The 13,923-nt window shown below is 40.8% G+C and overlaps 3 protein-coding genes across 4 annotated transcripts; 2 read left to right on the plus strand and 1 right to left on the minus strand.

Moving 5' to 3' along the window:
• Positions 1-2,639: 2,639 nt before the first annotated feature.
• cldn35 (claudin 35) lies at positions 2,640-3,329 on the plus strand (the record flags this gene model as incomplete). The annotated part of the gene is made up of 1 exon (XM_080786885.1): positions 2,640-3,329. The coding sequence occupies one exon, from the start codon at positions 2,640-2,642 to the stop codon at positions 3,327-3,329; it is 690 nt and encodes a 229-aa protein (XP_080643011.1).
• A 580-nt stretch (positions 3,330-3,909) lies between these two features.
• airim (AFG2 interacting ribosome maturation factor) lies at positions 3,910-6,030 on the minus strand. The gene is made up of 4 exons (XM_080787413.1): positions 5,573-6,030; positions 5,163-5,342; positions 4,850-4,956; positions 3,910-4,329 (listed from the first exon to the last, which is right to left on the minus strand). Exons 1-4 carry the CDS (start codon positions 5,839-5,841, stop codon positions 4,289-4,291), a joined length of 597 nt encoding a protein of 198 aa, XP_080643539.1. The 5' UTR covers positions 5,842-6,030; the 3' UTR covers positions 3,910-4,288.
• Positions 6,031-6,459: 429 nt separating this feature from the next.
• On the plus strand, positions 6,460-13,272 carry cdca8 (cell division cycle associated 8). 2 transcript variants are annotated; one of them, XM_080787008.1, is made up of 11 exons: positions 6,460-6,524; positions 6,805-6,920; positions 7,377-7,505; positions 8,355-8,395; positions 8,548-8,617; positions 8,787-8,863; positions 9,013-9,098; positions 10,893-10,991; positions 11,929-12,061; positions 12,556-12,642; positions 12,746-13,272. In XM_080787008.1, the coding sequence occupies exons 2-11, from the start codon at positions 6,827-6,829 to the stop codon at positions 12,779-12,781; spliced, it is 852 nt and encodes a 283-aa protein (XP_080643134.1). In that variant the 5' UTR covers positions 6,460-6,524; positions 6,805-6,826; the 3' UTR covers positions 12,782-13,272. The 2 variants fall into 2 exon arrangements, with proteins under 2 accessions (XP_080643134.1, XP_080643135.1); XM_080787009.1 differs by having other exon boundaries at positions 6,462-6,524; positions 6,802-6,920.
• Positions 13,273-13,923: the final 651 nt, after the last annotated feature.

Genomic DNA, 13,923 nt, shown 5'->3' on the forward strand with positions numbered 1-13,923 from the left:
GACGGGTATTCAAAAAGGCCTGACAATTTGACAGAAATTAACTTTTAATGTTCAGCATATTCATCATTAACCAGTGTTGAGATGTTTCAAGCTATAGCAATTAATTGTTTATGCCATAAACAAATATTTCTACTGTTCTAGTTAAAATCTAATACTTGGAAAAGATTACACAAGAACTATGCACAAAAACGAATTTCACCCACTTTTTACTTGAGCTGATTCTGATTATACTGTATTGTGACTTTCCCCAGTAACAAAAGTGACATCTTTTCAAAAAAAAATCCGTAAATGTAAGAACTATATCACAGTAACCAAAGGAGGTCATATAGCTATAGTGTATTGCATTCGTGTTGTGTGTATGTGTTTTCTTTTAATTCATTGTGCTTTCACCCATGCCCGACCCAATCTCCCATTGACACTAATGTAACATACTACTGTAAACAAAACTCTATAAAAAATATTTGGGCTGCATGTTTACAGTATAGGAATTTCACAACAATCCTCACTTACATGAAATACTGTATAGATTATATACCAGTCTCTTCCTGCATTCAGACTGGAATGGCATCATTGGTATGTGTCACGCTCTCTCCTCATTCCCCCTTTGTGTATCATTTCTGCTCCTCTCGCATTTCCTGTGTCCCAGCCTGTTGTCATGACCACCGTTACCGAGGAGAGAGGAGGCTACACAAGGAAAGAAACCTGAACCACAGATCTTGTTGCCATAATATTTAATTCATCAACACACACACGCTGTGGTTCAAGAGATCGAGGGTCACTTTTCAGATTAGATGGATTTTTTCTCTTAATATTATTATATTTATTTATATAATATTTATTACTATCGTCTTTATTTCATATTATGATTTCAGATTCATCTGAAGAAATTAAAATAATTATGTAATCAGATATTCATAATTTCCTCACTGTCTATATGGCACTTGCCCTCAGTTGAACATTGGGCAATAGGAATGACTTTGTACCTGCGTATTTCTCCTGTGGTTTACAACATTGTGACCTGGTTCATTGTAACAAAACAAAAAAACTCCACCTTTGCTCCCCTTGTAAGCTGTTTCTGCCTTTCACAACAGTGCCAGACAAAAAGGGGTGCGTGAAAGCAGATTTTTGTAACTGGTTTAGAGTGTGTGTGTGCGCTGCATGGAATGAGGCAGTGCATGTCCATTGTAGAGGCCCCCAGATTGTCTTTGTGTTATGATCCACCTACAGACACCGCTCTTTCTCTATAGCTGTCCTTCCATCCTTTGTTCTATCGCTCTTTCACTCTCTCCCTCCCTCTATCTCTCTTTCCAGGCAGTGCAGCTCTCAAAGGGTCAGTGTAAACAGGGTTTCTGAAGATGGGAGGGACTAACCTGATGCTCCATCTATCCATTAGTCAGACTAAGTGGCTCTGTTTGCCATCCATACCCCAACTTGGGCTGGATTGACCCAATTGGGCGCCGCTGAGTTCAGAGAGGGGCAGGACGGGTGACGACGGCTGTGCCTTAGATTGAGTCTGAAGTGGCCTTGTCAAGGCTTGGACCTTATCCTTTGTGCTTATCCTAGCAAGAAGCCACTTGAACTGGCAGCAGCCATGCCTGATGATGAGGTCTGTTCGCTTCGTTTCCCCCTGGAAGAGTGAGCTTTCGGAGATATGGATTAGCATTGCGTCTGCTGAAACCAAGTAATTCTGCACACAGGTGGTGCTGTGACTGAAGCTGGATCTTTTTTTTGGAGGGACATGTACAGATTTGCAACTGGAATTACGTCCTTTTATTGATTCGTTGACTGTTTTCATGGCTGACTAAAACATCTGTGTTCATGTTTGGTCAATCTCCCGTGGATCTCTAATCTTTACACCTGGAGGACTAAAATGAGGATTGTGTGGTTCATTTACAATGAAAGGTATAAAGTAGTTTAGCATTTTGTTTTTTATCTAGAATCAATATTTTACTCTTGCCGTGACCATCCAGCGCTGTATCAGAGTGGCACAGAGTCCAAGTATCAGGTTCTATCAGTCTAACTGATCTAGGTAAGGCTACACCGAACCAGAGTAAGAAACTGACACCCACAATCCATCCAGATCTGGCTGGGTTCGAGTTGGGTTCGAACTACAGGACCTGCCTAAAATAAAAGTTGGATGAGATTCATTCAACCCACAAACATCATAGGCCTCAGTGGTGCTATTTTTCATAGCTGATCAAGCCAGTGTTGGTGGGCTGCCACAGGTGGCTGCACAGGTATTGGCTAGTCAATAATTCATCATCTCAAACTCAGAAAGGGTAAGAAGGAGAAAGTGTGTGAGCTTCTGGGCATTCGGAAAAGACCGATGCTATATGAGGAGGGGAAGAAAGAGGTTACCAACTAAAAACAATGAAAAGGAGACTTGGTATGAATGATATGGAATGGAAAGTGTGTTACATTTGAAAAACCTGCCGAATAGAAAAAACGTAGTATAGTGGATGCTGACAGAAGAGAGTGACCTGCGCCGCGACATTAAGGCCAGGATCTTAAGAAGCTGGTAGCTTGCGTATGTTTATTGTTGACAGTTTAATTGATTAAAAGAAAAGCATAGTTTCACAGACTATTCATCTTGAGAACACTTATTTTAGGAGTAGAGAAAGTAGTTGATAATAGTTATCATGGTGAACACTGGCATGCAGCTGATTAGCTTTACCTGTGCCGTCACTGGCTGGATCATGGCAATCACAGTGACGGCCCTACCACAGTGGAAGGTCTCCGCCTTCATCGGCAGCAATATCCTCACCTCTGAAATCAAATGGGAAGGCATCTGGATGAACTGCATCTACCAGACCACGGGCCATATGCAGTGCAAGACCTACGACTCAATGCTGGCCTTGCCTCCAGACATCCAGGCTGCCCGCGCCCTCATGTGTGTGGCCATTTTCCTGGGCTGGCTCTCCTGCACTGTGTCCTGCTGTGGCATGAAGTGCACCACCTGTGCCGGGGATGACCGCCGGGCCAAGGCTGGCATTGCGCTCTCCGGAGGGGTTCTGTTCATTCTGACAGGCCTGTGTGTTCTTGTGCCGGTTTCCTGGACTGCTAATACAGTGGTCCAGGACTTCTACAACCCTAATGTGCCCCTAATGCACAAACGAGAGCTTGGTCAAGCGATCTATTTGGGTTGGGCGGCTTCGGTTATCCTTATGATCAGTGGAGCTGTGCTGAGCAGCACCTGCCCGCACATGCAGGAAAGGGCTGCTGGGTACCGAAAAGGGTACATAGGACGAAGCTTTGCTAATTCACCAATGCAACAAGATCCCCCAAAGCCCATTTCATCCAACAGTCTGCCCATGAAGGAATACGTGTAGAGAGGAAAGGAAGTTTGAAGCTGTGGAAGCAGGAAAGATGGCTGTAGAAGAACAAAGCAAAAAGATGAAAGAACACTAAAGATGAGTGGGGTGGGCATTGAGTTGGACTATTGAATTGCAATTGTTCTCGTGATTTACCCGTCTGTAGTTTAAACCTTGTGAATTTAAGTGGCCTATGAATTAAGTGGAAATCCACATATTTATTTATTGAACAATTTGCTTATTCTTTTTGTAGATTTACCTCTTAATATTTTTCTGAATTGTCTCCAGTGAGTGTATATAACCTTTATACAATATTTAATTTGATATTCGGCCATTACTTGCAGTGTAATAAAGAAATGATGTCCTGCCTATTTTGTGCAAAATGCGGAAATATCATTGTGATATTATAGGTCAGTAGGTCAACAAACCTTTTACATGTATCCCAGTCATGTTTGCTTGTGTTGAAGATTGTAGTGATTTCATACAGTTCTTTTCGTATGGCAATGCCACTGCCTGTCACATTTCCAACATTAAACTTGGTTGAAATGGCATGAATCAAAACTGTTTAAGAATAAAGAATTATATCTGGAGTGTTTTAATGATTGTTTCTTACATCTTATTACATTTCCTCAAAAACATAGTCCATGTTTGAGCTGTATTCAAAAAGATAATAAATCCAGTAGAATAAAAATGATTAATGCGTTCATAAAATCATTGTAGGAAAGTGATTGTAATTTTTTGTCTTCCATTTCCCAATGTTGAGGCAAAACGGTTTTGTATAAAAAAAATAGGCTTACACAAGGAAGGCTCACATTTTACTTGAGTAAGTGGTGTGGCTTCTGTAAAGGGTCCATTACATACAACTAATACACATACATCCAGTATGTCCGGATCGGTTTATCCTTCTTCATCAGGATTTCTGCTCCTGTACCGTTTAACCACTTCATAGAAAGGCAATTCAGTCTCTTTTTCTTTCTTCATTGTGACTCCATGAAAAGGGACACTTTGTAGAGTATATCTGAAATGAGACACGATAGTAATTAGTTCACATTTAATCTTAATCTTCATACAAGATGGAAAACAAACATACACAAGTTATTCAAAACTAAATGTTTTTCAGAAATTCTGAAAACATATTAAAGAAGTAACATTAAATCAGAGCTGATGTCATGTGAGCACACTTTTTTGTAAAAGTAAGTAGTCTTTTCCACAGGAACGATTTGAATTAATATATAATCGTCATATGACAAGTGTTGACTTTTAATAGTATTAATCACTTAAGCCTTATTTTAAACTTTTTTTAAAAGGGGAAAAAAGCTAAAATACCTAAAATAGCAGACATACAAGGCCACAATGCATTGCGATATGTGTTGTGAGCTTGTACATTGGATATCCAAGATCCCCATCTTCTCTTTATTGTAACCAAACAACAACGTTGCGTGCGTCCAGGCTTTCTCAAGACTTGAGATTTGTTTTATTTTGCCCATATCGCCCACCCTTAATCTGCATAACAACAACCCTGTATGATGAGGTCTCACCAGTGATCATCTCATCTCCACTGGGTGACTGCAAGGACTCCCATCTCTTAGGGGCAGATTCCAGAAGAGAGAGGTCATCATGGCTTATGGTCAGCAGCAGAGTCTTCCTGCTCAGAAATCGGAACATATGGTTGAGGATAATAATAATAATAATTCATTGATAATGATTAATGATAATAGGGAAGGACAAATTAGACCCATTATTACCTAAAGTTAGCATCACCTCTGATTGCAGAGCAGATCACTCACATTCACATTCACTCATATTTGGAAAATTGCACATATAATCCACATATAAACAGCGTAAGGATACTGTTGCCGATAGTATCGCTCGGCATCCTGCAGCCACTCCATCATGTCGGCTACTGACGGGGTGGTGGCAGATCTCTGGGTGCAGGTGGATAGGTCCAGGTTGTCTGTGTTCTCCTCATACAACTGGAAGGCTCCATGCACCTGGTTACTGGTGGCATCCTTCACAGACTGGAGAGAAGCTCTGCCAGAGAGAGAGAGAGAGAGAGAGAGAGAGAGAGAGAGAGAGAAAAGCAGTAGTCATTCTGTAACTTATTACATAATGGGTTTGAGTTGAAGGGTAATAACGGTTGAATCTTGCAGATAAGGACATGTAATAATGCACATTAATTGCGTTTAAAAGTCTTGTGAATCAAATTGATTTGTTTGTCCCCGTGGGGCGATTTGGTTTACAGCAATCAAATACATACTCACATTTTCTCATTGAGCTTGTCCAAGATTATTTCCGTGGCCTCGACGAGCTTGAAGTGCAATCGCTCTTGCAGATCAGGGAAGGAGTTCAGCGGAGTGCTGGACAGTTGGACATTGGAAAGGGCTTTAAACTGCTCTGCTACGTTTCCGAGAGACACGACCAACGGGCTGCATTCAGCCAGTACAGTGTTCCACACTTTCTGGTTGCTTTCGAGACAATGAAAGCACGCCCTCAATTTTTGGTGAAGCGATAGTAACACGGGCTTTGACATTTTAAAGTTTCACAACAGTTTCCACAAGCAAATGCCATCAGATCAAGTCACATATGAACAAAATACAAAATGACCCGGTAATACGAAACGTCTTTCAGTTGTTACAACTTCTTCCTTCTCCACAAACTACGTTGTATTCACAAATCAGTACTGTTTAAGGTTTATTAAGTCACACTGACTGCAGCCATGATGCTCTCGGTCTGTACACTGCCTTCCGGTCTCGTGATGTAAACACGGCCGTTCTATGCTATGATTGGTCGAAATCAGTGGTGGAAAAAGTACTCACATTTTGTACACTTAAGTAAAAGTATCAATACTGCAACGTAGTAACTAAAGTTGTGAAATAAATTTAGTGGAGTAAAAGTACAATTATTTGCCTCCGAGATCATGATGTAGTGTAGTGAGTAGAAGTAAAGGTACTGGAAATTAGAAATACTCAAGTAAAGTACAAATTAATTTACACCACTGGTAAACACGGCCGTTCTATGCTGTGATTGGTCGAAATGAAAGTCCGCCGTTGCGCAGTTCAACAAAGCGCCCTGTTTGGCTGATCGGTCAACTTGGCTCCTCCCTCTCCACAGATTCGAAAAATTCTGTTCATTTTCCAGTGAGGCCGTTAAACCCAGAGGAGGGACACCGACAGCAACAACACGACGAGACAACACAAAACACACATTAATACGGTAGGGTAACATACATACAGACCACATATAAAGTTGTGTACATTCCCATTTTATGTAGGACACAGTGTATGCAGCCAGATTATGATGGAATGAATATGCTGGTCGAAAAAGTCAGTCAGCTAGCCTAGCAAACGTGCCCACTTCTCCTCCAATAGCGTTAGCTTGCTGTGCTAACGGTAGCTGTTTAACGTTTAACAGCAGTGAGTATGGTTGCCAACTGAGTGACTACCAAGCGTTATTTAAATGTTACTGTACAACACAATTGTCGTCTTGTCAGCAGCCGTTCCGCCATACACACAGCCATGGCTCCAAGGAAAAGGACCACGAAACAAAAGAAACACGACGACGTCAAGATGAAGAAGGTGGAAGCCTTCCTTCAGGACTTCGACGGCGAAGGTAACGTGAAGCTCATTCTGTTGCGCAGACGTTAGAAACGATGACATGACTACATTACAGTCAGGTTTCATCGCCATTTTTGTCAAAATTATATTTTTGCCAAGGACATACAAATATTACCAGAAACACTTTCAGGTTTCCTTGAGGGTGGTCCAAATGGACCATTGTTTACAAATGGAACCAATGGGTCCTACTGGCAAACACCTAATGGTGTCATAATAAATCAAGAAACCTGTAGACTGACATTCAGTAATTGGATCTTAACGATCAAAATAAGAAGTACATTGTTCTCTCCCTTTTTTGGACAAGGACAAGTTTTGCCACAGACACTTGTCTGACATTTCCATACTTGATGACCCCTACAATCAATGTTATTGTGTAACAATATCTAGCTACATTCCAGGAATGTGAAATATAATAATTAATGACTAACCGTTGTTGTTTTCGTTTCTACAGTGAAGGCTATAGTTGAAAGGCTGAAAGTGAAGAAGAATGACCTCCTGAGGAAATCCCAAAACGCTTACGACATGGCTCTGATCAAGCTTCCCAAGCAGATCAGACAAATGAACTGGTTAGAATATTACAGTAAGTATGCACAAAGCTCATCTGGAAGTTTGGAACAAATTATTTAATTCGACAGGCCCTGAAAAAAAAAGAAGAGCAGATTAGTTTGTGACTTATGCATATATTTTTACTCTGCATATATGCACATGCTGTGCAGGGAGTACAGTCAGTGGTAACATGGGACATACCCCCCCAGTAGTGTCATGATTTGTCAGAATACAAATCCAATATTCAATTTGATTTTGAGATATTGTTGCGTTATAAATGCAAAAAACACACATTCAAATATTTTAATAATTAAGATCTTTATCAAACGTGATGATAAATAAACCAGTTAAGATAAATTAACTACTCATTATTGGCATTTTTAATGCAGTGACAACGGTGTAGTCTATGTTTTCAGGACTGTAAAGAAGATTAGTCTGCGTATTCAATGATCAATTTGTCACAACAAGTCGGAGTGAGATCCAGGTGGTAAAACCACTGGTTCCAGCGATGTAAAGCGTCAGAGCGAGCTGCTGTCTTGCTAGAAGGATTATGCTGAGTGTGTGAGGTCGGGCATTCAGAGCTGAGACTTTGTGAAGTATAACATGGGTTTGTCCTAAAGAGCTTAATGTACAAGTACACCCCCCTCATATGACGCTAGTATGTCGCAGGGACTTGCAGTCTTTGTGCACTCTAACCACAAGGCCACTGAGCTGGTAGAGAGTGGTGTGGTGGTGGTGGGTGAAAGTACAGAAGGGGTATTAGTGATGAGAGACATGCCCTTGTTAATTGTAATATTGAAGTGTGAAATCAAATCTGAATAGCGACACTCTCATTAAAGTGAGTAAACTAGCATTCATTATTTGGTATCTGCCTCTCTCTTAGGGTCAGAGAAAGCCAAGGAACAAGAAGTGGATCAAGAAACGGTGAGAACAGTGGTTTTAATGAACAGAACCGGATAGTGCAGTCTGTTTAGTTGTTTCGGCACCACATGTGTAGGCGGACAACCACCACTGTTACCTATGCCTTGGTACATTCAGTGATTTTCATATCTAGCTTCTCTCCTGTCTGTTTACAGAGAGATGTGGCTGCCAAGGTTGATACTGTCCTGGCTGTGGTCCATGACATCCCTCCAACAGTCAAGAAAAGTAAGTGCAGTACAGCCGCTCATCCACCCATCTGTCCTAAGAGACTATTACTGGTAATACTGCTGATATTACAAGCTTAGCTCTCTTTTTTGTTTTTTATCCTTTTGACAGCTATCATGTACAAACTTACCATGTGTGCTCATTTTTTTGCTCGAATTTTGTCTTCCAGCAGCATCCAAGAAAAAGGCCCCAACCAAGTCGAGCTCGGAGGATGATGAGTACAATCCAACTGTGGCAGTGAAGAAGGTGGTTAATGTTTTCCACAAGCCCAGACACACACAAAAAAAAAGATTTACTATATTATACACATGAACTTGAAGTAGATGTGCAGCTGCATTTTTACCATAGACACTGGACAGTGGTTGATTTAACGGTTTGTGTGTTTCGGGATTCAGGGAAGAACTGCAAAGAAGCCACCTCGAACTACAGCTAAAAAAACTGCAGCCCGCTCTGTCACCAAGCAGAACACCTCCGTTAGAAGGTAAGATGGATATCTATAGAGCACCGATGTCTGACGTCACTTTCAGTAGAGGGAGCTGTTACCGTTACTGTTACTGACCCTATTAGGCCCACACTACAGACCGAGCCTGAAGTGGATGAACTTTTGCCAAAGGGTCATGTATATACAAGGGCTGGACGGCTGTCCAGACCACCCGATAGACTCGTTCTGTGAAAGGGATCACACACCCACAAGCGGGGGACTCGGGACAGAGGGGGGGTATCAATTTTAGGATTGGCACTGAAGGTATTGAAAAAAAGAAGGGAAATGCAATGTTTATGAAACATTTATGCAATCTCGAAAATGCTTTATTTGTGAAGGAAGATGTTACTCGACTAGATCGATGAGATAGTCCATCGACTATATAACTGGATGTATCGGTGCACTTCAGAATGAACCTGTGAATGGAATGGTTGACACGGGCCACAATAAACACTAAACGCCCAGACTGAGTCTGTCCTTATTGACTACTGAAACAAGCGCCAATACATGGGTTCATGTATTTTTTAATTTGCAGTGAAATCGCCATAGGGCGATTTTAGGTCGCTTCATATAAGAACTGTTTGAAAAAATAAACCGACCATCCCGGCCTTTCTGTCAGGGGAGTGGCTGTGCGTCGTTAATGATGTCCATTCATATTTGATACAGCCAGTTTCTGGAGAAAATGGAATTAATGTGGCCGCAAAAGCCTTGAAACTACATAGGCAATGTCGATGCTAATATATGTCACGCCCAGCTGTCAACACATTGTGTTCCTGAGATTCCTCGTTGACGTAAGCTCAGCTGGTGGTGACTCGACTCGTACTAGTAACCACAAAACATTAAATATCAATAAAATTAAAATAAACGTAATTAACATTCAGTTTCTGTTGTGTGACGGGCAGATGCAGCCACCCGCCTACCCGGAAATGTAGTCTCCGGGTTGTTTGACTCATTTCTAACGCTTATTTTGGGTATATTTGTACATTTCCACCTTCAGTCGATGCTTCATATCCATATGAGTTATTTTTCAAACACAGTTCTTATATGAGGCTAAAATCCCCCTATAGAGATTACAATGCAAATAAAAAGTACACGGATCTGGGGACTGACGCCCTCTACTGACAGTGACTTCGGTGCTCTATATTTCTAATGTATTGAGTGTGATATTTGGGGGGGGGGGGGGGGGTCTAGCCGCTACCACAATTTTGTTGCTTTGCAATCAATATCGACTCCTGTAGTCTAGCGTCTAGAGGAGTAGTCACCTCCCAATGTATGAATGAATGAACCATTGTCAAGCGCTTTGAGCACTTAGAAAAGCGCTATAAAAATGCAATTCATTAGTAATATTGATTCCTCAGGCGTAAAAAAAATAATTTATTCTAAATTTATTTATTCTTAATTTATTCAAAATATGTGTGGCTGTATGTTCCAAGTTGTAAGCTGTAAGCTTCTCTGGCAAACGGAATAGGAGCTGACTGGAATTATGATGATAATAATGTACCTCAGATCGAAGTGAATCGCTCAAATGTATTGTGTGTATATTGTGAATACATCTCAACAAGAAAATGTATTGTGATGGGGATGTGAAACGTCTTGATGATATGTGATTCGCGCATGTAGAAAAAGTTATGTGTTTTACATATAAATGCAGTTTGGGGGGTTTGTGACAATCATGTAAAAAGTAAACGGCGGCTTGTTAATTTATTGTCTTACCATGTGCCATTCAATCAATGGTAAGTCTGTAACTAAAAATATTTCTGGTTTGTTGCAACGCTAACAAGAATCTGTGTTCAGATCCAACAGGAAGCCCTTGGTTACACCTGCCAGGAACATGCTGGACTCTTCTTTATTTGTAGGCGCTACTCCACTGATCACTCCAAAATTTGATCCTAGGTAAGAGTTTAGTGGGTTATATTGGGGGGGGGGTATATGTCTCAATAATTACAAATATACAAAAGTGTAGCCTGGATAGACACCTCCCACTAAGTGAGTGGAGAGCTTGTGTTTTGGTAAATGGTGCAAATTTATATAGCGCCTTTATCCAAGGCGCTTTACATGTGAATTACATTCACACATTCATACACCGATTGCGGCGGAAGCCATGCAAGGTACCAACCAGCACATCGGGAGCAATTTGTGGTTCAGTGTCTTGCCCAAGGACACTTCGACATGTAGACAAGAGGAGCCGGGATTGGAACCGCCGACCCACGGATCATTGGACGACCTGCTCTACCTCCTGAGCCACAGTCGCCCCTGATAAACCTGCAGTTTATAAACCTGCTGCATTGGTGATGTTACCGTCTCTGACAAAGCCAGAGAAACCTTGCAAATAATGACGACGCTCTAGTTCGTCTTTAAAGTGCTTGCCACTTTGCTGTGTAATCGGCCGGGGGACGGCAGTGGCTCAGGAGTAGAGCGGCCGCACGGGAACTGGAAGGTTCCCAGTTCGATCCTGGGCTCCTCCAGAGTTACTGTCGAAGTGTCCTTGTACAAGACGCTGAACCCCTAATTGCTCCCGATGAGTAGATTAAGTGCCTTGCATGGTTTACTCTGCCATCGGTGTATGAATGTAATGCACAGTCTATGGAAAGCACATTGGATAAAGGCGCTATATAAATGCACCATTTAATCGGTGTGCCTACACGCAGGGACTGTCGGCTAATGCCCCTGCCTGACTAATTTGAAACGGGCCAACTGATTCAATTCACTTAGTGGTTCAATTTACTATGCCATGGGGAATATTTGTGCCTTTTCTTTCAAGGAAATAACAGACTTGTTGAAACCCCTGATGTGGATACATTGCTCACGTTTCTCTCCCTATTGCCCTCAGGCTTCCCAAGACCCCTGCAACTGTTAGAATTCCCCGTCACAAAGAAAGGGTCTACAGCATTTCTCTCAACGGCTCTCCTGTGGCTCCCACCACTGAGGATGTTGTCATCAGCGTCCCTATTGGCAACGGAGAGGTATTGATTTAAGCGTAATTTACATAATATACAATACTTAGTCATTATCTGCCTTTTTCCAGGGTTCTGTATTCCACTGGTTTATTTATTTAACAATGATGCCTACACTGCCATCCACATCTAGCAATGACGCCATGGTAGTTCTATGATGCCTACCATGTAAGCATGGTAGGCAGTTGTTTTTTCATGTTAGATGGGAGGCCATTGTATGTAATGTATGTATTTCAAATATTGCGTATATAATATTTCTTGGGTCATATGATATTGAGACAATTGGAACGTCTCTATGGAAGTACTATGTAGTTGTTTGTGACATGTCTTAATCCTGATTCATGTTAGTTGTGTGCCAGTGTCGCAAACTGAAAATATCTGATCTACAATGTGATGCGCTGTGACCTTGTAAATGGGCTATTTTTGGTACATGACACAAGTATTAATGGGGCATTGCCATGTACAATACTGAACTAACTGAGTGTTGTTTTGAACTACTTTAGTGCATTCAGCTTCTGGCAAGTCAGATGGACTCTATAGATTTATCTTCACTGGATGAAAATGCTCTAAGGAGTATTCAGCAGCTACAGGTATGGAACACGTATTCAATGTAATCGTTTTTTGTAGCTATGTATTCCATTATGCTGGGACACAAACATAATATTTGTTTTTACATTGTTTTTCTTCTCATAGACTCAGCTTGCAGCATTCTGTGGACAATCTCAATGAGCGTTTAGCAGAGCGTCAAACCCCTTTGGCCATGTTCGGGGAGGGTCGTCTTTGTTTTTGTTGAGGTTTGTTTAGATTATTTCATACTTTTATCATTTTATACTAAAATATGTATATATAAATGCTATTCCAATGCTATTGGAATTATTTTGGGTTTGTTGGAGTTTTCACTCTTTGAGTTTAAGAATGTATTTTAGATTAGATGACCATTTATGTTCATTTTTGTAATATTGTATATGTGTGTCAGTGTGTACTGTGCATATACAGTATATACTGTATATACTTGCATACACAAATACTGCGGATATGCTGCATCTTAGCAGTTTCTAGAATTACATGCATCTTTATGCTTGGAGTAAGATGTGATATTCTTTGGTTTAAAAGTGTTTTGTTAAAAAGTTGTTCTGGTAGTATATTTTGTTATGGACACAAAGACACATTCAAATTTATTTTGACTCACAGTTTATTACATTAAATTAAATTTTACAAAATACATTTTGAAAAAACAATGTGTGCTCAATCATTTCACTTATTTATCCTGTAAAATATTGTACTCTTTAGTTTACTCTAAAACAGCTGGATAGTTGAGGAGACTTATGTTGCTGAACAAACACTATATTAATTATTACTATGGGATGCCATAATAGCTATATAGCTTTGCACTTTAACAAAATGTCACTTGCACCCTGTTTAAAAGTGTGCTAATGACATTACCACAATTTGTTGGCAGTACAGACACATGTCTGTTAGCGCTTGGCTGGCAGAAATCATTCTTCATCCTAACTGATACATTTGGTGAGTTACCACTTCCATCTAGTGTCTCAGAAGGGAATGGCATGGCTAGTGTCTCAGAAGGGAATGGCATGTGTGAGCCAAAGATGTAGGAAATTGTGATTGAACACAAGGGGAAATATATGTGGCTTTGAAAATACAAAGGGCTGCTTTTTTCCAATGGGCAGATATTTCAGGTGGCCCCCAATAGTATTGTACGTATCATGATGAAGTTTCAGTGAAAAGACTGAATAGGTTTCAAGTGAGCACATACTGTATGTAGCCTATAGTGTAATTCCTTCTCAGTTATAGAAGAAACATCATGAACACATGATAAATAGCCTACCACTTAAACAGATTTATCAACAGAA

The sequence above is a fragment of the Protomyctophum bolini genome (genome assembly GCF_963924005.1).
Source record: "Protomyctophum bolini genome assembly, chromosome: 17".
NCBI classification, from domain to species: Eukaryota; Metazoa; Chordata; class Actinopteri; order Myctophiformes; family Myctophidae; genus Protomyctophum; species Protomyctophum bolini.